The sequence below is a fragment of the Gobius niger genome (assembly GCF_951799975.1).
Source record: "Gobius niger genome assembly, chromosome: 1".
NCBI lineage: Eukaryota > Metazoa > Chordata > Actinopteri > Gobiiformes > Gobiidae > Gobius > Gobius niger.
Window position 1 is genome coordinate 59,418,791 of NC_136852.1, and position 25,737 is coordinate 59,444,527.

The window sequence follows — 25,737 nt, forward strand, 5'->3', positions numbered from 1 at the left end:
ATGCGAAGAGAAAGGCTGATCCCAGTCTGCGTTGCAGCCGGCAGATACGTGCTGCTGACAATATCGTCGTGTTTGAAACGGGCTTTGTTGATGCTGTTACCTCTACTCGCAGCTGCCCAGACCATCTGTGACCTGCCGCCTCCATCGGAACTCCATTTGAACTGCTCTCTCTCGGTTCCCTTCTCCTGTTGTGGCTTGCTCGCCTATCCAGCGCTCATGTATTCACCCCGCCCCCTTTTGTCACGACGTCAGTAGTTCAAATAGCTCTAGCCACTGTAAAAGCCGCACTCGCTCTGAGCTCCGAGGCGCTCGTCCCCATCCTGCAGGAGACGCATGTGAAGCGGTGCTGTCGCTTGAGCGGAGCTACACAAACTGGAGATTTCAATGTTGTCGCCGCATGTCCATCCTGCAGCAAAGTGGATGTTTAACTTTTGTGTTGTTCCACTTTTATTTCATCGGCAGTTGTATTCGAAGTAAAACAGGTAAGAGACAAGGTAGACTTATTAGGCTAGTACTTGTTCAGATTGTTTTCTGAATAGATTATAAAAAGAGCGTCAGTCGTGTAGATCTCCTGAACTTTGTCATGTTTATGAGGCACGTTTTGAATGGTCTTTTTCACTTTTAATGAGTTGGGTTTCCCTTTTGATGACACCGGAGCCTTTTGTCAGGGTTTACTGGTCATTCATGCGTGTCAGTTATTCCCACTGCTTGAAAAGAGCACGTGCTCCCGCCACGCAGACTTTCACACTTTCAGTGTAGATCTATGTATTGCACATGTGTTACCATTGAGCTCTCCTCAATTAGTGTAATGACAATTTGAATGCGTAAAAACACAGGCTTATACAATTCTACAATCACGGGGGAATTTGTGATCTGAACTCAGTCACAGTTTGTTATTCTCATACACAATGTTGCTGCTATAGCCTATCATACAATATATCAAAATATTGTATTTGTTGAATATACATATTTACCAACTATCATAGGCCGGCTGTTGTTTGCCCATGCAACACAACTCCCATTTGACAAAAGAGGAGCCTCTGAGCTCCGTTAGCCCACACCTTTTGAGTTTCTGTTCATCTTTCTGTTGTCTCAGAAATAGTTGCAATTAAATGTCATGCAACCAATAAACAATTAACTAAATTTTATTGCAGATTGCCCTAAGCAAGTATAGCCAGGGGAAGCAGGGCTGGTTGTCTCATTACACTAGGGGGCGCTGTGACAAGATATTGTTACTGTTCAAGATCCTGCTTTTGTGTTTTCATTCACTTAAAGCATTGAAATACTCAGATAATCTGTGCCGTTTTTTATTTTTATTTTATTTTCACTTGCAGGCTTTTTAAGTGCAAAGCCTGCAAGTGATTGGAGTTTGATTAATCTAATTCATAGCAAATAGTCATGGATCATAGCTTTAAATCGCTCGACTATTGAGCCGTTTTGATCTTGCAAGGTAAGAGGTAACTTGAAGGGACTATACAGAGTTTAAAAATGTTAGAATAATGTATTTTCCTCCCCCTACATGTTCCAGCCATGTCCTAATGTGTAGAATGAGCCCAGACATATTCACCACATCTGCCTCTAAAATCATGAACTGTCACTCTAAAAGGTCTTAATTTGGTCTGAAGTGCCGTCATGCATGAGCTTAATATAGAAGGTGCAGTTACATGTATGACCTGAGATCGCAGTAGTGAGTCTAAAATGGCAAACTTGCATCTAGCTCCTTTAAAGTGTTTGTACTGTTTTCAGATGGTTGTCTCATGGACGCAGGGGTTGGTTGGTTGTTGCATTAGGTATAAATGGTGTTTTTTTTTTTCTTCCAATTTCATGTTAACACCCCCCTAAAAACACACTTAGAACAACAGGGACAACCTACCCCACAGATTTTGACGACCTATGCCCCGCACATGGGGAACATGGGGTCACAATTAATTTTCTTGTTTTTGTAATGATCAGTGTAATGCTCCAATTAAATGTCTTGGCTGAGCTGTGATTAAGGTTGTCACTTGTAGGATTAATCTAATTTCTTTGGCAGGTTAAAATTCCAACTCTGTCTGTGAAAACAGTGAGTTGGGTGACACAGTATATAAAAAGTCCATACCTCTACCATCAATAGGTGCTGAAATACAATAATGAAGCAATCACATTTGATTCACACTATGCAACTAAATGCATTTATTAATTAATAAATGTCTGTCATGCATTTAGAGATTTCAGCATTCAGTTTAAGTATTGTTTTAAGTAGAATTAATCGTGCAGTTCCCGGAAGTCCCTTTGTAATTAACACAATAAATAGGAATGGAATATAATACAATGTTGCAGCAATCCACATGGGGCATTAGCAGACACGTTGATTGGGATGATTGCTGGACAAAAGCCTTTTCATGTGCGGGCAAATCATTGCCATTTTTTCAGTGGGGCTGCTGCACAATATGCTGGTTGAGTAATAGACCGTTACCTTTAGTTGTACAATCCTCCCAGACATGTACAGGATATGTGTGTTATTAAATGTGCAAAGTGCAAAAGAAACCTCTATATCTATATGGAGCTTATATATCTATAAGCTCCATCAGGTAGCCTCTTGTGCATTCTGGTCTTGCTTTATATGTTCAAATTTCTTCTCCATTGGGAATGAAAGACTCCTGCATATGAGCAAAGTGTTCTGGCTGTCAAAACCGTGGGCAAGGTTTATAAAATAAACTTATCCTGAAAATATTTTCCCCTCTGTAGACAAAGAAATGTGAAATATGTGTTTACCCTGCATTGCTTTATAACACTTATACCTGTAAACACGCCACACACTCGCACTCATCGTGGACTATTGTGCATGTTTTTAGTGGTAGGAAGAAACCCACACAGACACGGGGAGAACATGCAAACTCCCCGCCAAAAGGCCCTGTCGCTAATCGCTGCACCATTGTGCTGCCAATCTATAGTGGATTATGTCTGTTGTTGATCCATGGAGAGCACTAAGAAGCGACAACAAACCCCCAATTCTTAGCTGAGAAACGGCGGTTAACTGTTACATAGACCTTTTCTTAAAAACATCCTTTGGGAGCAAGGTGTTTAAGCAATGAGCATGTTGCAACGAGGGGCAATTAGCCAAGAATTGTATTTATTTTTTCGCTGAAAATCAATGTCAAAGTATTTTTGGCTTCACTGAAAAAAATACATATAATTTTCTTTCTTTACAGCTCAGTATGGGAAAGCCTTTCTAAACAGATGAGTGGTGAGTTTGGATTTGAAGAGTGGAAGTGAGTCAGTGTTGCAGATGTCAGGAGAGAGAGTGTTCCAGAGCGGCTGAAAGCTCTGCTCCCCAGCTCTGGAACACTATCCCCCCTCACCCCTGTCCCCATGGGAAGAGGAGGAGCGGAGAGTGCAAACAGGTGTGGAGATATGAAAGAGGGCAGAGGGCAGTCAGGTTTTGAAGGGGCGAGGTTATGGATGGTTTTGAATGTGAAGAGCAGGCTTTTGTAGTTGATGCGGTGTGTAATGGGGAGCCAGTGGAGCTGTTAGAGGACGATGTGATGTGGTTCATGGAGGGTGTGTGTGATGAACAACTTGGAGTTTATGGAGAGTTTTTGAGGGAGACCAAACAGGAGAGACTTGCAATAGTCGAGCTCCAAGATGGGTCAAAATGTGATAGTTTCCCGGCCAAAATGGGAGACTTGATAGCTACGCAACCTCATGACAACTGCCACTCAGGTTTCTGCAGGTGGAAGTTCTCACGAGGCGCTAGTGACAGTTTGGAGGGGCAGAGGAGTGTTTTTATTTTACATATTTTATACGGGAAATTTAGGGGGAGGGGCGAGGGTGGAGCTGGGTTTTCTGGAGATGTAGAGCAAGGTGTCATCCGCATAGCATTGGAAAAGAATGTGGTGTTTTCACAAAATGTGACCAAGGGGGGAGAAGATGAATTATAAACAGCAAGGGGCCAAGGACAGAACCCTGGGGAACACCTGGAGTGACGGGGATGTGAGAGACTTGAGCTGGATGAAGTGGGAGCGGTCTGAAAAGGTATAGGAGCGGAACAAAGAGAGGGGAGTGCTAGTGATGCAGCCTGTCCAGGAGGATGGAGTATGATCAAGCAGAAGAGATGAAGGGTGGGTTTGAAATGGGGTGGAAGTTATTGAGATCGGAAGGATCAGAACCAGGTTTCTTATTGGAGTGACAGCAGCAGTTTTGAGAGGGGAGGGTACAGTTCCGGATGCAAGGGAGGATTGAATGATGTTAGTGATGAGACAACCCACAATGCTGAGGAGGACAGGACAGTATTCTGTGTATTATATGTGCCATATGAATATCGACACATCAATTTTTGTCATCAAAGTTTTACCAATTTCAAAATTATCACTTTCCATTGTTACCAATAGTGTGAGAGACTTGCATGCTTCCATTGGGCGGCATTTCCCTGGTCAGTATGCTTTTGCTGACTCTAATTGGTCTTTGGACAGTGGGAATGCAATTTAATTAGAGATTCATCCAGACACTGTGGGACATCGTTTTGTGCATACACAGCATCATGGCTCTTGCAGGTTTGCACACATCCCTGCCAATACTATCTGTCTTTATTCATTAACTTTACAGACATTTTCTTGTGCGTAATACAATAAACATAATTACTGAATGGAACCTTTTGTAATGTTGTTCTGAATAGGCATCATCAACTTACAGCAAATATTTTTCTTTATTATTTTGCATTTACTTTATTTGCTGTATGATCATTGATATTTGGTAAACCAGCTCGTCCAGAATGCTTCCTTTTGTCCCAATTTATTATACTATGTTGCAACATCTACTTTTTGAAGAAAGGACTATTTCCGGTGATTCCTTTTATAACAAAACAAAGGAGTGTGTGATATATATATATATATATATATATATATATATATATATATATATATATATATATATATATATATATATATATATATATATATATATATATATATTGAAAGTAGTGTCGAGGGGGGGGTTGCCTTAGGGACATAGGCTATTTTTGCTGGGTTTAATAAATGTTTAACTTTCAAATAGGCCTTAAAATGCTAATCTATATAAGGCAATTAATGATACTATATGTTGTCTGTGTAGCCCTAATGTGCATAATTAATTTGGCAAAATATTGTGAATAGTTTGTCACAGTATTGGCCTGACAGGCAGTAAATATAAGGAAAGGTAAAGTTTAGAGATTAAACGGAGCAGAGTGCTGCTCTGTCTCTGACTGTGTGACTTTGCACTGTCTGTTTTTCAGAGCAAGCAGAGAGGGAGCAATAAATGGCTAACACAGCCTCGCCTCGGCTGACGTTTAACTGTGATTTACCGCAAGAAAGTTGCATCTCAGACCTGCTATAATAGTGTTACATGAAAGCACATAAGAGCAAGGAAAGATTAAGATTTCTCTTTCCAAGCTCTATGTCTCTGCTCTCACTGCATTGCGGAGCTTACCTTCCTTCTCTAAAACAAGCAGCTGAAGTGTGCAGACTTGTGGGCCGATCCATTTGGCACATTTTTAAAGGGGTGTCAGCGCCCTGATATATCAACCATCATTATTGTTCGTTCAAATGTCTATGTATTTCAGCTTCATTTTTATCTATTCTAAGGATAAGGACATTGAGAAAATGGAATTCAGGATGCTTTTTTACAGCAGCTCTTTTTAGGGCCCTGCTCTGGGCCCTGGGTCTTTCAACATGCCTTAGAACTATCACTATTGCTCTACTTTATGTTCAAGTGTCTCTTGCCCCTTTCCTTCACACTCTAAACAGATGTATCTTACAGACTCTTGTACTTGAATTAACATCATGGCTCAGTGAACACCTGTGTCAGTGGTAATCTGTGCTTCTGTCTTTTAACAAGGTTTTGTCAACACACAGTCATCCTGAATCAACTTAACGAGACAACGTGACTCTTTGCCTTAATGTCTTTTATGCGCTCTTCTTAATGGTGCATTTGGAAACTACTTGTAAAGCTGCATACAGCTGCAAATGTTGTATGCCTCTAAGTAAATTGCATTTTGATCTGTTGCTCACACTGCAGTAAACACTAAACTATACAAGTGGATTGAAAGGAGCATATAATCATTAATGTCAGAAATCTGGATGTGTGAATTGATTTTGAGAGCTATAAATAAGATGGATTTGAGGACAGGGCTATTTAACAATTAAACCTCAACCTTTCATGGTTAGAAAAAGAGAGAAATACTGGTACCACTGTTTAATCAATACAGCATAACCACCACAACCTCATCTCTTCTGTCCCACAGGTGTAAAATGAATGAAGGATTTGAAACCAACCTCACTCAGCTGTTCGATAACTGGACGTTCTACAACTCCAGCCCAGAGTCCATCCGGCCGGGGAGTAACATCACATATGTGGGATTTTACCTGCATCCATCATCCACTGCCGCCATCTTCATCGTGTCTTACTTACTTATATTCCTGGTGTGCATGGTTGGGAATGGAGTGGTGTGCTTCATTGTACTGCGGAGCAAAAACATGAGGACTGTGACCAACCTCTTCATCCTCAACCTGGCCGTCAGTGACCTGCTGGTGGGAATCTTCTGCATGCCCACTACACTTCTGGACAACATCATAACTGGTGAGTGTGACTGCAGTGTGAAACCTAAAGTTAGGTAAGATTTTTTTTTACCATGCAAAGAAAGATTGTGTTGGCAAGAAAGGAGATGCAAATGCAAAATGTGTGTGTGTGTGTGTGTGTGTGTGTGTGTGTGTGTGTGTGTGTGTGTGTGTGTGTGTGTGTGTGTGTGTGTGTGTGTGTGTGTGTGTGTGTGTGTGTGTGTGTGTGTGTGTGTGTGCATGTCTGTGTGTATGTGTGTGTGTGAGAGAGAGAGAGAGAGAGAATGGTGATATTAATGGGGTGTGAAGGGGAGGTGTTCCAGACAGGTCCCACTTGGAGGGACTATGGGCCCGATCTTGTGCATCAAAACGGAGACGATAGCGTGACATTTTGCGCTCAGTCGGGGCGCACTTTGTGATCTTGCCTCTCCAGACTTGGCGCATTTAAGTGGGTTGAGACATACACATTTTCCTCCAACCAGATCGACTCCGCGTCCAGGAGAGTGGTTGTGTGGGGGGTGATCATGTGCTTTTGTTTTGCTTCGCGTTCACGCCAAGCGCGGCCGATCCGCGCCACAGCGGACGCTGTAGCTCTTTTTCTCTCGAGACGTGAACATGGTTTAGCTCACGATGGGGTAAATAAAGTTTTTAGTTTGACCTGTGAGAGCCTAAGGCTTAAGAAAGAACGCAAGACAGCGCAATGTAAACGAGGAAGTGAATGTCAGCCGTGTTTCCATCAGTGCAGTCGCCTCCTCTTGTGACGCCCCCTCACAGGTGGCGGAGGCGAATGGCACATATAGCTCCGCCACTCGGAAAATAATTCGCCAAGAGCCTGCGCCGCCCCGTGCGCCGCCACAAGATCTGGCCCCTTGTCTCTAAGCTGGCCTGGAAACGCCTCTGGATCCCCCCAGATGAGCTGGAGGAAGTGTGCGTGGATAGGGAAGTCTGCTGCCTCTGCGACTTGGCCCCGGATAAAGCAGAAGAAAATGGATGGATAGATGGATGGATGAATGATTTAAGGCAGGCCCATGTGGTCCTATTATAAGGCAAGCAACGTAAATGTACTATGTGGTTTAATGACAATACACACAAAAAATGATAATATTAATATAATATATATATATATATATATATATATATATATATATATATATATATATATACACAGTATATTAATATATATATTAATAACATCACCTATAGTGATGTCTAAAAAAAGTAATCAGTACCAACAGTCTGAAGTTGCATACATTGTTTTCAATATGAAAGAAAAGGCTGTGTGTTGAAAGAAAACGTTTTTTTTTGTTACAGTATAGAATAGTGTATGAGCATGGATAAGACAAGTGCTCACTCTGCAACCTAAACATACTGTATTTCAGGAAGCATGTTTAACATGGCTGTGTGTACTTAAAATAGCGGTCTTTGTTATCTTGGACCATTTTCAACATTAATAATAAAAAGCGCTTTGGGACAGTAGGCCTGTGATCTTACGAAAGCCATACATTGTTAAGAGGTTACCTTTTGACACAATGCTATGATCGGATTTGACAGATGACTCTTCTGCTGCATGAGCACCATGAGCGTGGGAATTCTTACAGGCCTTAAAGCTCCAAGCCACGTGATTGGCAACTCAACAATAGCTATGAATTAAACATCCAAAACTGTAAACAGCAAATGTTGGTGCCTTATTTGACGCTTTGAGGGGGCAGATCCAGAGGTGGAATCTGATGATGATAGAATCTGAGAATATGAAGTTGTCTCAGGGTTGCTGATGAAATGTTACTGCAGACGTGATTATGTAATGTGCAGCCTGCTTCAACTGACAGTCATCACAAATTTTCTATGAGAGCTAATGAACAATCAAAGCCAGTCTTTACAATTAAGATAAACAGCAATTTGTCAAAAGAGTCCAACATGTGAAAGCTAAATGTATGTTTTTTGTTGCTAATCAATGTCATGACGGTTCAAGTTTCAGAAGAAAGGGTGACATCCTTATCCTAACTAACCACTAATGTTTTAATTTTGTCTGAGAACTGAACAGTAGGAGATTAAAAGAAGGGACAGACAAAGGACCACACAGAACTGTGACACAACATTTCAATACAGCTTTGCAGTTTAAGCTATTGCTTTTGTTGGCCATAAACTTAATTAGTCTGTGTAAGCGCAGAGGAAATCCACAGTAGTGGTTATCTGATTGTGTTGACAGGACCAGGTTGAATCAGTTGAGGACATTTTGCTTTTTCCTTCCAAAGTTGCTTACGCAAATGGATAGGCTAAAAACTTGTGTATTTCCCAGTCTTATCATTTGACAAGTGTGACAAGAAGCCTCTGAAGTCAGAGGCGAAATGTCAATGTTCTAGTTCAGTGATCTTAAACTGCGGCACATGTACCACTAGTGGTGCTTGGTCAAAGGTCAAATATTTTATGAGGTGGTACTGGATGTAAAAGGTTAGAGAACTTCCTGTTCTAGTCGAAAAAATGGGCAGCAAAAAGTCAGTATAATTAAACTTGACAAGGGCCAAATTGTGCTTGAAGACTGGGTCAGAGTGTGTCAACTTAACTGCTGTTGGCTATGATTTAAGCATCCCTTCCTTTGATCATAGAACCAAACTGAGCAGTAAAACGAAGGAACAGATATTTTTTTTAATACATTTTTTAATTTAGTTTTATTGTACAGAAAAACATACAAAACCAGTTGACGATTCTGTTAAGCAGGACAAAGACAAGACGGCAGTTGAAGGAAAGGAACGTGCATACGTTAATGGGTGGAGAGGCCATACAAGACAACAAGAATGGACACGAATTTGCTTTTACATTATTTAGATATTTTGCTTTGTTTTTTGAGAACAGGAATAGATAATCTTAACCATGTGCAGTGGCTTGACAGTGTCTAGGCTCGTGCAAGCTTATATATAAATGATCTGGTGTAGAGAATGACGGTCTGTCGGAGAGAAGGACAGGGGCAGTAAAGACAAAGCATGACAGGATCTGTCTCCCATACGTTAACAGCTGAGTGTGGAGACACTGTGCTGCCACTGACACATGTCTGCATGCAGAGGGATACGTGTCTCACTTATGTCTTCAGATTTTCCAGATAATTGGCTTTAGATTCATCTGCTGTTATATAAGTTCTCTCCTGCACATAGTCACAGTCAAATAAATCTAATGAAATAGAAATAAAAAGCATAAGTAAAATGTACTGCTGAGCTTCAGTAATGAGACCATTCTGCTACATCAGATCTGCCCCCCTTAGTTTCTCCGGTTCAGAGATTATTTGAAGTGTATTTTCCTTTTGTTGAAACTTTTCAAACTCTAAGCTTGATGACACTAATGTGTTTTAAGTTTAAGTAAATTTGTGGGTAAGGTGTTATTTGTTTTAGCGCATTGAAAACTGGTAAGCTCAGCTACGCCAACAAAAATATCATAGATAACTGTTCCAACACCACAGGACACATGGTGAACACGGCAAAGAAAAACTGCAGACTTGTAGTTTGTCAGTCTCATTTTATTTCAAACTTGTGTGCGCTTTACTGCGAATGACACTTTGACAGTAAAGGAGAGAGAAAAAGTCTGATAAATGTAGTAGCTTGGTATTTCAAGGTCAACCATGTAAAATGTGCCAAAAGGAGCAAATGATAGCAATGCATTCAATCCATTTGTATTGACATCTAAAACAGAATAGAAAACAGGAAAAACATTTTTCTACCTCCACCTGTCTGTCAAAGGTCAAGGCACCTTAGAATCATGCATTTCTACAAAGGTCAGCAAGATGGGTTAAAGGAATAGGCCACCGTTTTTACATGCTGAGATATCTTCTTACCATAACTTAGACAGGTTGATATGTAGCTGTCTGGTGTTCACTTGTGCCTTCAGTCACATAAACACAGCACAGACGGCGTTAGCATTTAGCCTCTCCTCCTCTCCACTATAGCTCCAAACGAGCTCAAGATAGAAGCTACCAAGCTCTCCTACGTTTTCCCTATTTAAATATGGTTACATGAAGTGTTACACTATAAAGTATAATTACACAAAAATAATATAGTATAGTGTAACACTTCATGTAACCATATTTAAAAAGGGAAAACATGGGAGAGCTTGGTAGCTTCTATCTTCACCTCGTTTGGAGCTAGAGGAGAGGAGGAGAGACTAAATGCTAACACTGTCTGTGGTCTGTGCTGTGTTTACAAATGAACTCGGCTAAGCTAAGGTAAGAACATATCTCTGTATGTCCAAACGGTGGCCTAAAAGTGTATGTTATGAAAGATTGAACAGCTGATCTTTGGACCAACGCTCTACCAACTGAACTACTGCTGCCCCAGTTACCGTAATTTAAAACAGAAATTAAGTAATTAACATGCAGTGACCTGGGTTTATAAAGGCAATGAGAATCCAGTCATCAGACGACACAACTACAAAGTCGATGATCGACTTTGTAGTTGTGTCGTCTGATCTCCGGCCGCGTGTCTCGGACACTCGGGTGAAGAGAGGGGCTGAGCTGTCAACCGATCACCACCTGGTGGTAAGCTGGATCCGCTGGCAGGGGAGGAAACCGGTCAGACCTGGCAGGCCCAAGCGTGTGGTGAGGGTCTGCTGGGAACGTCTGGCGGATCCCTCTGTCAGTGGGGTCTTCAGCTCCCACCTCCGGAAGAGCTTCACCCAGATTCCGAGGGAGGCTGGGGACATGGAGTCCGAGTGGACCATGTTCTCCTCCTCCATTGTTGATGCGGCATTGCCGGCAATAAGTCACACCTGTTCCCGGTGCGTGTTGGTCTCCGCTAGGGCTGCCCTTTGTCACCGGTTCTGTTCATTACCTTTATGGACAGAATTTCTAGGCGCAGCCAGGGGCCGGAGGGTGTCCGGTTTGGGAGCTTCAGGATCTCATCTCTGCTGTTTGCAGATGATGTTGTTCGGTTGGCTTCAACAAATCAGGACCTTCAGCACGCTCTGGGGTGGTTTGCAGCCGAGTGTGTAGCGACCGGGATGAGGATCAGCACCTCCAAATCTGAGGCCATGGTTCTCCACCGGACAAAGGTGGTTTCCCCTCTACAGGTTGGTGGGGAGTCCTTACCTCAAGCGGAGGAGTCTCGGGATCTTGTTCACGAGTGAGGGACGGATGGAGCGTGAGATCGATAGACGGATCGGCGCGGCGTCAGCAGTGATGCGGTCGCTGTATCGGTCTGTCGTGGTGAAGAGGGAGCTGAGTCGGGGGGCAAAGCTCTCGATTTACCGATCGATCTATGTTCCCACTCTCACCTATGGTCATGAGATTTGGGTAATGACCGAAAGGACAAGATCGCGAATACAAGCGGCCGAAATGAGTTTCCTTCACAGGGTGGCTGGGCGCACCCTTCGAGATCGGGTGAGGAGCTCAGTTACCCGAGAGGAGCTCGGAGTAGAGTCGCTGCTCCTTCCCGTCGAAAGGAGCCAGCTGAGGTGGCTAGGGCATCTGTTCCGGATGCCTCCTGGCCGCCTCCCGCGGGAGGTGTTCCAGGCATTTCCTAGTGGGACAAGGCCTTGTGGACACGCTAGTGGGACTATGTCTCCGAGCTGGCCTGGTGTCGCCTCGGGGTCCCCCCAGAACAGCTGGAGGAGGTGTGTGTGGATCGGGAAGTCTGGGCATCTCTGCTGAGACTGCTGCCCCCGCGACCCGGCCCCGGATAAAGTGGAAGAAAATGGATGGATGGATGGAAAGTTATAGTCCAAAACAGATGACTTCCACTGTCAGAATTTGAGCACATCTTGGTTTTGTTAAAGGAGACTAACATTGTTCTATCTCAGTGCTATTGCCACAGCAGATGGTGTAGCCGCCGAATCATGTTTTTTAGAAATATGATTTAAAATTAAACTTCTGCCCAGTTGTCATCCTAGTCATGTTCCAGATTTAACTGTGATTGTTCCTCCTTAGCCTCCAACAGCTGCAACAGCCACAGTGATGGTGCAAGATTTGGTCTATATTTCTTAACATTTAAGCTCTGGTGTGCGTGACATACGCGTGCGTGCACCCAAACAGATCATCAGTTACGTACCTCTAAACTGAAGGCTGCAGACTCCAACCTGCAAAGTTACATCCTCCACAAACACATGAAACCTGTGTGGATTTGAAAAGGTTTCTCTGAGTCCTGCTGATGATCAGGCTGCGATGAGTAACAGATCCAGTGCGCCAGACAAATGCGTAATAATGTTTTCTGAGATAATATACCATATCTGCATTTCAAATGTAAAAATCAAGTTGGTCTCAACAAGAGGCCATGATGGCAGCCGTTATATTGATTAGTTAGACAAAGAGGGCCTGATTTAAGTGTTTCAGATAAATTGTATGGGCTAAAGTGGGCCAAAAAGCAGGATTTTTCTCTCACTAAAAGACCACAGCAAGTCATTTACAGTAGCCTATATCAGATTTGTGCCGCTAATAATGTAAACATTTCTAAATGATAAATCAGGTGCAATAAAACGTCTTGTGCTAATGTCACCTGGCTTAGTAAATCCAGATCTTATGGCTGTCTTGATCTCAAATCAGTTTACTCCTCATGTGGCAGTGGGCGTAAACCCATTTGAAAGAGTGGGTGTAAATCCATCTGAATCCTTACATGAAATATTTCCATAGCACTAAATGAATGGCGCAGACCTTGGGCTATGTTGCGTGCCTTCTATGTCTGAGTATGTTGTCACAGCTCAGATCGTATTTGTTTCAACAGGGTGGCCTTTCGGGAGCCTGGTGTGTAAAATGAGTGGAATGATCCAGGGCATCTCAGTGTCTGCTTCTGTCTTCACCCTGGTGGCCATCGCAGTTGACAGGTAAATCACGTGACACAATTCATACGACAATATCAATAACTATTTGAATGTTTCAGAAAAGCTTACACTAGCCCAGTGGTTCTCAAATGTACAAAGTATAAAATAGGGGGGAAAATATCACCAACTAACTATGGATATCACTTACTAAACTAGAATTGTTTTGTGTGAAAGCATGGGATTGAACCAGGATTTGTTGGTTCACCAGATGATTTTATAGGTGTTGTAAAGGGATATTTATATGTTGGCTACTAAGGGTTAACTGCACTGTCCTTTAGCTATGGTTCTTTTTTTTATATCGGGAAAAGTGTGAGGTTTTTGTGTGACAATGTTGTGCCAAGGGACACAGCTACATGTTAGTGAGGAGCAGGGGCTAGAAATTTGCTTTAATCATTGGTAACCCCCTAACCTGAATAATGAGAATATAGCTATTTATCTTTAGCTGATGAGCTAAAGGTCTAAAGGGTGGCATTTGAGACCTACAAATCCACAGATTTCTTCTTCTGAAATACTCAAGAGGCACCAAGAACCCTCCACACCGGCAGCGCAGTGGAGGCGTCACTAGGCGCAACAGGAAACAAAACAGGTTTCAAACGAGGAGCCAGGGAAGAAGGAGGAGGATGAAGATGAGAAGGAGCGAGAGGAGGCGGTGCAGTGAGAGCAGAGGGAGCCGTGGGAGCTGTGCAGGAGGAAGAGGAAGGAAGAGGGGGAGGGGCTGACCAGTGCAGGACACCACGCTCTGAAATAGGGACAAACCCGGGAGGCAGTGCGTCGTTTCAGAGGAGCACTGAAGGCAGACAGCCAGGATTTCTTTGGGTACTCCAGTTTCCCCTACCTCCAAAAACATGCTGGTCAGGTTGACCCACATTGGCGGCGCACAGAGTTGCACCGGCTCAGGACTAACTTATATCTGATCCACACAATTCCGTTGTACAATTGTATAATGACAAATAAAGCACTTACTTACTTACAATATGAAAACTGGGTGCATAAACTATGTAAGATCTTCTACAATCTACAGTATATAAAAATGCCATTGCACCTAATGGTTATTACAGGTATATTGCTGAAAACTAAAATGTCATGCTTGTGTAAGTCTCATGTTCATTTTATAAACTTTTGTAAGTATAACATCAACCTGTCCAGAGACTACGGGTGGAAATTAGGATTTTTGCTATAACCTGGCACATGGCATCTCTTCTTTTTTAGACTAATGGCTTTTGTGCATAGTCCCTGATCAAATGAAATAGAAATTTAAATTCAATTCACTGTGTTGACCTTTACTGGTGAATGTAAAATAGAAACCCATTTCAAAAGTCTTGTACTGAAATATGACACGACTCTCATCAGGCTAAGACGCTTATGCAACAAAAGACACTGGAGACAATAGTGTGATGGACACAGAAGTTGCCTTTAAAGTGTTGTGTTAGTGTTGGCTCAGTTGGAGGCGATCAGTGTCTGTCTTTCATAATAGACAAACCAGACTTCTTCCTTATCTTAATTAAAATGATATCTTTCATCCATCTAAGGTAACATGACAAATACATTTAATAAAATGTTCTAAATTATTGCTGTTTGTTGTATTGACTGTAGTCATTGCTTTAGTGCTGGAAAGTGTTATTTTTTTGCATTAGTCTTTTGTATATAAAGCCAGTGCACGTCTTGGTGTTACTTGAGGATAAGAGCAGTATAAACTCTATCAAAGATAGAGCTGCTCTTTAATCCTTCCTTATGCACACAAACACCATCGCACTTATGTTCATCCTCACCTCAGGGAGCATGCTCTGGCAAGGACACAGAGTACGAAATCTACTGGCATCCAAAACACCACAGTCACCTTCCATGTCCATCAGTGATGTGATTAAAACTGCCACATCAATCTCCTTGTACAAATGTGTCCCATTTATTTCTGAAGGTCACTCGTTTTAGATTTATTCAATAATACAATACTTTTTTATGACTGAATTTCAAAGGCCGTTTGTTCGGTTATAATGTTTCATTTCAAAATGAAATGTAATATTTTCACCATATGCCATTGATGCAATTAAAGCAAATATATTAATGTAATACTTTTATGTATTTATTTATTAGATAGGGACAGTGCATATTAATGAACAGTTGCACATGCAGGTGCTGATGTAATTGTTAGAGTTGGCGCAGATAAGTGCAGTCGCGACAGCGCTTCCATCAGTCTCTTGCAGGGGCAACTGAAGGCTTTTGTAAGGCTATGTTATGCCAAGGGGAACAGATAAGTGTTTGTCAGGGTCAATATGCACACTGAGATGAATTTTAAATCAAACTTTATTGTCCCACGAGGGGAAATTTGCTCTGGGCATGTAGTGCATATACAGCTGATAACATGTGATAACAATTATAATTAAATAATAATTAATAATGTAAAATTGATGATAAAATATGTGCAGACATGTACAACGTGATAAATAGAAACATTTGAAGAACATCCAATCAACCATGGCTAGACAGGCAATACACATTTGTGCTAGCCACAAATGATGATGATATACGTATATAGCATAGATGGAATTATTAGCAAGGAACGCCAACAATTGCAGCACAAGCAGTGTCCTTTGCTGTGCAGGGGCTAGAAACAACAGCAGGATCTGTTACTCACACATGAACATTTTTCTCCTGAAATAAATTATAACCAGAATATTCACCAAAAACGTATACAATTTGCAAATCTTAGCTTTTGCATGGATTGTATGTGTGTGGTACCAAAATGCTCATACTACTTTTACAACTCCGTTTCAGATTCCGTTGTATCGTATACCCATTCAAGCAGAAGCTGACCATACCCACAGCAACGCTGATCATTGTCATCATCTGGGTTCTGGCCATCTCCATCATGTGTCCCTCAGGCGTCATGCTGCAGGTGACCAAAGAAGACACCATACGCGTCCTACTGGGCTACGACAACAAGACCAACCCCTTCTACTGGTGCCGCGAGAACTGGCCCAACCAGGGGATGCGCAAAATATACACCACTGTCCTTTTCGCCAACATCTACCTGGCCCCCCTCTCACTCATTGTGATCATGTATGCTCGAATTGGGATAACCCTCTTCAAAACTACAGTTCCGACAGGGGGCAAGCCGGGCCACGAAAACCGCCACACTGTGTCTAAGAAAAAACAGAGAGTCATCAAAATGCTTCTAATCGTGGCATTGCTTTTCATCCTCTCGTGGTTGCCGCTGTGGACGCTCATGATGCTGAGTGACTATGCCAGCCTGACTGAACAGCAATATCGAATTATCAATATTTACATTTACCCATTTGCCCACTGGCTGGCTTTTTTCAACAGCAGCGTCAACCCAATTATATACGGATTCTTCAATGAAAACTTCCGCCGAGGGTTTCAGTCTGTGTTCAAGTTTAGCTTGTGCTCGGCAAACGGACAGAGGAGGAAAACATACTCTCACCGGCTGCAAGGGAACTCTGTACTGCCAGCTAACCATGTCCAAACATCCATGGAGCCTATTTCTCTCAACAGCTTGGAGAAAACTAATTCTCGGAGAATTAACCATGTGACAGAACAGGACTTGGTCATGGAAGACCTAGAGAAGGCATCTGGCAGCAGCGGGGGTGTGACCGCAGTGTCTATATGAAGATATAAAGACGTGATAGGTGTATATTGCATTTCAGGAAATTGCCTTTGTCATAGAAATCAAATTAAGCTGTAGATACTACAGCGTGTAAGGATACAGTGTTTTAATATGTTGTATATTCAAAGGTATACATGCCTTTCAGTCATGTTACCTTTGTTGTTATGGCGGCAATTTTCAATACCGAAGTAGAATAATGCAGTACTACAACATGCAACAACATCTCTACTCAGGATATAAAAGAAAGACAACTGAGTGACAGTGGCACTGTTATGTACTCGTAATCATTGCTCCTCAGAGAGCGCCCGTTTATGTGAAGAAGCCAGTGAGTCAATGTTTAAGATGTTAGCATGCTACCGGTTAGTATTTAGCTTCAGCAGCTCAGCTCTGACCTCTCCCAGAGAAAGCCCTGAACCAGACTCCCAAACCTTGGCTACAACATGTGACAGCAGCGTAAACAATGAATCAGACTGAGACTCTGTTAACATGACAAACTGTAAAAAAAGAGACAGGTTTTCTGTTTCCTCTTTTAAGTGTTTAGTCTGAGGAGTAAAGCAGATCTTTAGTAAGTCCTGCTGTAGCTCGACAGACAGAGCAGCTACGTCTGTGCCGCATTTGCTGGTTATATCACATAAACATGCATCTCTGGGGCCGCGTTTTAGCACATAGAGCACATAGAAATGCCACTGTCAATCAGTTGTCTTTCACTTTCATTCTGAGTAGAGATATTGTTACATGTTGTAGTACTGCATAATGCTACTTCAGTATTCAAAATGGCCACTGGAACTATGCGTGATGTCATTGGAAACGCATGTATGGGACAAAATTATTCAGCTGGTTTATCCTGGGATTTCTTTAAATGTATTATTATTTGTATTATTATTTTCCTGGAAAAAAATTTAAAATCCAGTTTACACCTGCTGGCCAGATTATTGTGGCTAGCACAAAAAAATTATGTAATCTTCGGTACTTGATGTCTATAAAAGACCAATAGAGTTTCTAGAGTATAGAATTGTTGATGTTGGAAAGCACAATATCAAGAGGTTATAGACACAACATTTATTATAAATAATACACAAGTTTATTTATTGTTTCTGTGATTCAAGTTCTAAACTTGTTCTGCAAAGGACTCGAATAGCAAAGAGCTTCATTTGATGCCATTTATATATAATTCATAAATATATCATGAGCTTGCTCTTGAATGTACTTGTAATTTATAAAATCTTTATGTCTGTCATTTGAAATCGATGAGAATTTATATTGTGGACTTGAAGAGCTGTGAACATGTGCTGTCTGCTTTGTCTTTGCCTTGGTTCTAAACATACACAGAGTATACAAAAAAAAAGCACAATGCATGTGGTACACTAACAAAAATCTACATTACATAGTCTACACAATCTTAAAGCACTTTTGTCTATCTCTGGATTTTCACATTTGTACAGCAGACAGAGTATGCTCATAACTTACCCTGTGGGCTCACCAATAACAAAATAGCAGTGTGAGTTATGAAATATTGAAGACGTACTAACAAGTAACAGTTTCTCCTTGAGATAAGTACGAACTTCATTCAGAACATGTCAATAATTAGAATTTGAAGTAGATGGTGTGGAGATCTGAAGGGGCTTTTGATATTGCAGTTTAACAATTCCCTATGTTCTGACGCAACCAGCACCATTTTTCATTCCAGTTATGTACACTTGGTAGCATGGTAATGGGTTGGAAATAAGAAGGTACCCGGTAACACGGTTTAACGCACACATTGTTTCTTGCAAATTTTAGAAAAGACCTTCGATAAGCGCACTCCTACCTATTTGTAATTGTTTATTCATGTAAAAAAAATATGGAAAAAGAAGAAAAAAACATTTTATCAAGACGTTTCTCAGACCCTTAACAGATACATAATACTCACCCATTTGTAATTATTTATAGTCATACAAGTTAGAAAAAAAGAAAGGTCTGGATTTGAACCTAAGACCTTCCAACTAATTATGGTAAAGATTGTATATGCAAACAAAACACACCTAATTTATTTCATGGCAATACCCATAAAATACTAGAAAACATAGGAAGTATTTTTTTAGTATTATGTGGAGGCTGCAAAAATACATTATCCCTTGTTGTCTCTTGTGTTGCGGTTCCCATAATATTTCCATCATTCATATTACCATGTTATTACTGTAAAAAGTAAAGTACACCTGATTATTGCTGCTGTGTTCTGGGCGAGGAAATATTAAGGGTCATATCCAGTTCTTGGATTATAGGTATCCTGACACTGTGGCACATTCCAAATCCCATTGGAAACAGAGCTTCAAAAATAGCATTAGCTGCACACATTTGCAATGTTCTGCAGTTGATATGCTCGAGGCAAATGTATCACGGGGACGTTCAGCAATTCAAAAACACTCTTTTAATACCAGCAAGATGTGTTGTAAGATGTGCCACCTCATTTGACAGCAGTTGTGTTCATTTTCACCCGCCAGCTCTGAATGTAATACATTTTGTACTTTGGGTGCCTTGGTTGAGTCTCTTAAAGCTCTCTGACCCCAAACACATGGAGGTAAAAGGGCAGTGAAGATACTGTTTGGGGACATGGAGACAGGGTATAATTGTCTGCATGTGAATGTGTTGTGTTTATGCATGTGTGCATTTTATTTTTTTTATTAAAAAGTAAAAAAAAACACACACAAAAAAAGGACATCAAGACATTTTTTTAAGACCAGAGAAAAAAGAAGGTGTTTCAGAAAGTGTGCTGGTGTCTTACTGAATTGCGAAGGGCTATTCATTACATTCTCAATTACCTCTATGATTGTCTGCACAAATTACACAGTATATGACTGCCATGTAAATAGTGAAAAGTCAAAAGCCAGAGAGCTGTCAACGGCTGGGTATTTCCAGTGTACAGAATATTCTAGTCCCTAGTGGCTTGTTTTCTCTGCGCACAAAGCATTGTTGTGAATGACATTGAGGACTGTATTTGAAAGTAGTTGTGCCTATTTAATATCGGTATCAACAGTGCAAAACGTATGTTATGTCTTTGACTAAACTGCAACGTTTTACGTGTAATGATAGATGAACTTGACTTTGTTGAATACTTGACCCATTCTTCAATGAACTGGGCCTGTCAGGAGCAGTGGAAAATCAAGTGTCAGTGGTACTTAAAATATTAGCCTCAAAGCAACGCCCAGCGTAGTCCAGGAATCAAACCCTGGGCGTACTTGTTGCCAGTTTGCCAAAACCCCTGCCATTGCGCTGCCAAATTAGTTGCTTTTAATATGTTTTATTTCAGAAGTAATATACTTCTAATTGTAAACAAAGTGTAATGGCGCATATACACGTATATAGTCTTTTTAAATTATGTGGCATAAAAAAATATGTGGCATTCCATGTGTTTTGACATACAGTTCTTATCCAAACTGACCCTTTCTATTTGACAAAAAAAGGAACATAGTGCTTCAACGTAAGATCATTGAATTACATACAAGGCAAAGTACAAACTGAGTGATAAGATACACATGAATTAACTTAAATTGTATGTTGAAAAATACATGTTCATGTATTTGTGTTTTCGTCTAAGAAAAGTAATTTACATGTCTATATATTTGAAAAGCATTCCAAGCAAACAAAGCTAGAAACTATTCTATAAGCTACATTTTGTCCAGTTCTGTCGTTTTCCTCTTTTAAATATTTTATTATCACTTTTGTGACTGAAATGTTTTACATAACTATACTGTATGTGTTGAAGCAAAAATACACATCCTTTTGCAGAAATAACTAAACCATTTGCAAGACTGTCACTTTATGCTTCATTGTTTTTACCATCAGTATTTGCCTGATTCCTCACCTTCTCTGTCTCTGACTGGTTTTCAAATGGGCAACTTTTGAAATAGTGATGTTTTTCAACAACCATGCTCATTATGTTATTACTTTGAAAAATGAGAAACTCATATTCCTCTAACGTGTGAAACTGATCTTGTGCCACTTTTTGCAATTCAATCAATGAAATAAAAATGGAAATAGTTTTTCTTCTTGACTTTGTGACCTGTCCATGTCAACAATGTTCTTGTTAAAAGCAAGTCCAATTGCTTCATGAATAAATATGTTCATATAAAAATTGTTGAAGTGTTGAATATTGATTATACTGTCGCTGATAATTTAGAGCAAGGGTGGACAACGTCTGGCTCAGGGGCCAAATCCAGCCCTCAGGCATAGCACCTTTGGCCCCCGCAATGATTTTGAGAAATATTCACACATTAGAAATCAAATACCCATTAAAGTACTCTAAAAATAAAGTCAGATACAAGCTCCCCCAAATTCCCTTTTAGGACAAATTAGATGCACATCACAAGCAGACGTAGAAAGACGTGGTGCTTTATTACTTTGGATCACAAAGAGGTTGGACTAGAAAACTGGCGCCACCAAGCAAACTTTGTATTTGTAGTTCATAATGAGGTGATCACATGACCTACAACAACACATGGGTCATCACATGACCTATGAATGACAGTTTACATAGATGGTATGTGTGCGCACACATTTAGGACCAAAAGAATAGGGGCAAAACACCCATTGGCAGAAACCACAGAATAGTAAACCAGAGGGGGGAAAAAGTCTTAGTTGAGCCCTTTTGAACGAAGTGTATCAAGAGAATAAATCCAAAATGCTTCTCTTTTGAGTAGAGCAGCATTTATGTCCCCGCCTCGGTTTGAGAGTTTGACTTGTTGGATGCCTGTGTAACAAAGCGGGCTTACATTATGGTGTGCTTGAGTGAAATGGACAGCAACTGGGCTTTTTGTGTCCTGGTTTCTGATATTGCTTCTATGTTCGGAAATTCTGTTTTTGAGTGGTCTGGAGGTTTTCCCAATATAGGCGAGCCCACATGGAGATGAAAGACCCCCAATCATCCCATTATCACTTGTATTATCCCCAGAGGAACCATGTAAAGGATTTATTAAGGCAAACAAGTTACTTGGTACTGCTTTAATAGCATTACTTTCCTGTTCATAGACTCTATAGGCTTGACTATGTATTATAGTCTAGGACTATATATGTGTAGGGCTTTGAGTAAAGGTCTCCTAGCACATCCATGGATCTAAAGTGCAGGACCATTGTTCAGTGTCCACGCAATTAAACTTTTTTTTTCTTTCTTTATTTCAGTGCTCACGGCCATATCCATGGTATGGAGCACAAGTTCACAAAACAAAACAGAACAAAGCAATAACAAATATCATTTCAACAAAAAAAGAACCTTTTTTAAAAAGGAACCACATTTACTAATTACTTGTTGACTTTCATTTTGCATTAGTGAAATAAGTTTAAACATTGAAGGATATCTTACATAAAATTTAGGGAAATATTTTTCTCCATAAATCACAAACTTTTGTAATTTTTTTGTAGGGTGAAAAGTCCAGAGTGGAACAAATTGATAAATAAATCCATAGCACTTTTGACGTTTTGGGTCATCTATGCACTTTGCAATGTTATTAAGATATTCGAGTTGTATTTGATTTCAGACAGAATAACATAGTGTCACTTACAAAATTGTTGATCATCATCCCCTGTTTTTACACAGTGATGATGAAGAGGTAAAGCTTGGTAATACGAGGGACAGGATCTGGAAAAGGCTTCTGATTGTGGGTGAAACCTGTTGCTGGGAGGTCACCGGAAATCAAACACACACAACAAAACAAGACTATTTCTGAAAAAGATGTGATAAACTGCAGTCAATGTGACGAGTCAGTTCCTGGCATTCATTTTAAGAAAATGACTTTCACCGTGGGCTCTGTGCTTTTTACCAGCCGGCCTGACATACAATTTAAATGAACTGTACTCACACAAATGCAATAATAGATTCCATTTTTATGGCCTAATGAGACTGGATTGGCTGGAGACAGACAGGACAAAAGCTGGTCTGCATCAATCAATTATGTTCTTCTGAGTGACTTTTTGACATTTGTTCATGCTCTGTGCAACAAAGGAGAACATTTCGGGGAAGAGTGTCTCCAGGGGACAGACAGGGCCTGGACAGATGGACAGACTCAGAGCCCATGAGGAAGAGTATGCGTGTCTGTGAACCGAGCCAACAGCATGTTCAAATTCCACAACAAATAGCTCGTCCCTGAACTGATGGGAGAGATTCTTATCTGAACAGAGTTACAGAGTAAACAGAACAATGTTGCCTTTTAGATCCATCCGTCTGCTTAGATGAGAAATTAAACGCAACATTCAGGGACAAATTGGTGAGAGTTTATCCTCCCTCCACACATGTGATGCTGTCATATTGTTGCAAAAGAAAATTAAATCTTACAATTGTCACAAGCCTATCCTGTAGTAGTAACACTGTATGCTCATGAGAATCAATGAACAAATTGATACATAGATCAAACATTGTAACTTTGGTCTTTTTTAATATTGAATTGTATCTAGTGTACTAAAATAGTTATTCTGATAAACTCTCATAATTGCAGCCTTTTGGTTAAAGATGACTCAACACATTGAGTGCCGTGCTGTTTTGGGGATTTAGCTGTAGAGTGCTAACAATCCAGACCAGTGTATTCTATGTTATAGCTATACAGACACATGCTCTGGCTCGTTGAAGGGTGAGACTCGTGCCTCGGTTCCTGATGAATCTAATCTAAACAGAGGCTAGTTTTGATCAAAGTCACAGATTTTTTTTTCTAGAAACGTAGATATCGCGTATTTTTTGGAACACAGCTGTCTCCCTCAGTTAACTCTCTTCACAGCGCTGTGACTGAAAACAGGGGCTTTCACGAAATGCTGTTTTAAGAGAACATAGAGCTGAAATATTTTGACAAAAATAGGATGGTGACCCGCGGTAAACAGCGCTCGCATCTGACACAAGGTTTATTTTTAGATCATACAAAACTGTCGGCTTGTTGACCGCATTGGTCCGTGATTATGAGGCCGACTGCTCAAAAGTAAAGAGCGATCTGATGCACAAGGTGTGGAGATCGTTGTTCTGAGATGCCCTCTGCTCTCACTTCCTCCTCTCTCTGAGCACTGTGCTGCTGCAGGACCGCTGGGCGGGGCATTGAAAACACATGATGGACTAGCGAGAGGGGCATGGTCATTTCTGCCGCGTTGTGATTTAATGTTTATAATAGATCCATGTTTAATGCCCAGATGAAGTGTCCAGATTGTAATTTTTCACAAGTTGTTGATCTTCATTTATTTCAGTTCTGTTCATCACAGAGCTCCCAAAATCACCCATAAGGTGTATTAGAGTGTCTAGTTTCGTAATAAAAACAACAACAAAACAAAACACTCCATGTGCTAAAATAAGTGAGGTTCACATGAGCCCTAAGTCACAAGCTACTCCTTCAGATGAAAGCCATGTCTTTCAAGAGCACACAATGTTCCATTGGGAAATGTCACACAGTAGCTTTATTGGTGCTCAGGGATGCTCATCCTTACTAAAATAATGGAATGCTTTGATAATACTGTATAGTGGGACGACGCAGTGTGATTGGCTGTTCAGCGAGCCAAGGGGCTTGTCTGGCTCAGTGCACCAACAAGAGGCGCCGAGTCTTAACAGTTGCCTCCCACATTGTGACCTCCCATAGTAGAGCATGCCTTTAGTCCTGGCCGGAGTAATGGCTGAGCCAGGGCTCCTTGTACAAGCTCCAACCTTTACCCAGACTCAGTGAGCTCTTTTGTCTGCAGTTTAATTCTTTTTTTTAAATGAATTTATATTTATTATTTTTTAATTGATGCATAAAACAAAGCTTACAAACAGTGCTTAGACAAAGGAAAGATACACAAGGGTAAGGTATTAAACGGAAACACATTTGATTCGTGAGATCATTCTTGGATTGTGCATGGTGTTTGGATGTGTGCAGTGTGTGATGAGTAAGTGTGAGATATGGATGAGAAAGAAAACAAAAAGATTATAAGTGAATAAAATAATAAATAATGAGAGACAAATCATAAGACAAGTAAAATGACAACAGTGGCAAAGATGTAGTAATGATAATAGAGTAAAGAAACAATAGAGGTAGAGGTAATCTCAATGGGGGAGTGGACATGTGAGAGAATATACATTCAAGATTCAAATCAAACACAATTAGGAAGGAGAAACAAACAAGAAACACTACAAGCCAATGTGCATTACTGGAATGATGTTACCAAATAAATAAATAAATAATAATAATTCTGACTTTTCAGAACAACAAATTGTATTTGTGGTCGTCCTGACTGAACGAGGCGTCCTGTCCCTTGTTGGAGGGAGGTTTGTGCATCACTGGTGGCTTTGGTGCGTTGCTGGTGTGTTGCGCTACCAGAAGGATGTTTTTTTTTTGGTGGCGTGGTACTTAGCTGAGTATGATCACCGAGAGATCACCCCCCCACCCCCCAAAATCAAAGAAGAAGCAACACACGAGTCACTGCTGACGTCAGTGGGAGTAAAAGAGATGCCAATCACTACCAGCAGTTGCTAAACAACAACTCCAGCAAACGGAAACGAACGGGGCGTCTATATAATTTATTTAGAAGTTATTAAAAAAAAAAAAAAATTTCATCTGGAAGTAAAGACACATTTCTTTTCTTTTATACTGAGTTACAGTACTTTCCCTGGATATACAGTGTTTATGATTTCAGCACCTCCCTGCCTCACAGCACAGAGAATACCAGGTAGCTTGGTTGTCGTTTAATGCAAATTAAATTACAAAAAGCGGGGCCCTCCTTATAAAGGATAATGTGACATGTTTGAGATGTTTACCTTGGCCATGCCCACATCTT

General features: G+C 40.8%; 2 protein-coding genes across 2 annotated transcripts in view; both read left to right on the forward strand.

Moving 5' to 3' along the window:
* Positions 1-25,737, forward strand: part of grsf1 (G-rich RNA sequence binding factor 1) — a 121,137-nt gene that overhangs the window by 83,635 nt on the left and 11,765 nt on the right. The window lies entirely within an intron of this gene.
* On the forward strand, positions 302-17,158 carry npffr2a (neuropeptide FF receptor 2a). The gene is made up of 4 exons (XM_079577219.1): positions 302-482; positions 6,257-6,591; positions 13,265-13,364; positions 16,134-17,158. The coding sequence occupies exons 2-4, from the start codon at positions 6,264-6,266 to the stop codon at positions 16,984-16,986; spliced, it is 1,281 nt and encodes a 426-aa protein (XP_079433345.1). The 5' UTR covers positions 302-482; positions 6,257-6,263; the 3' UTR covers positions 16,987-17,158.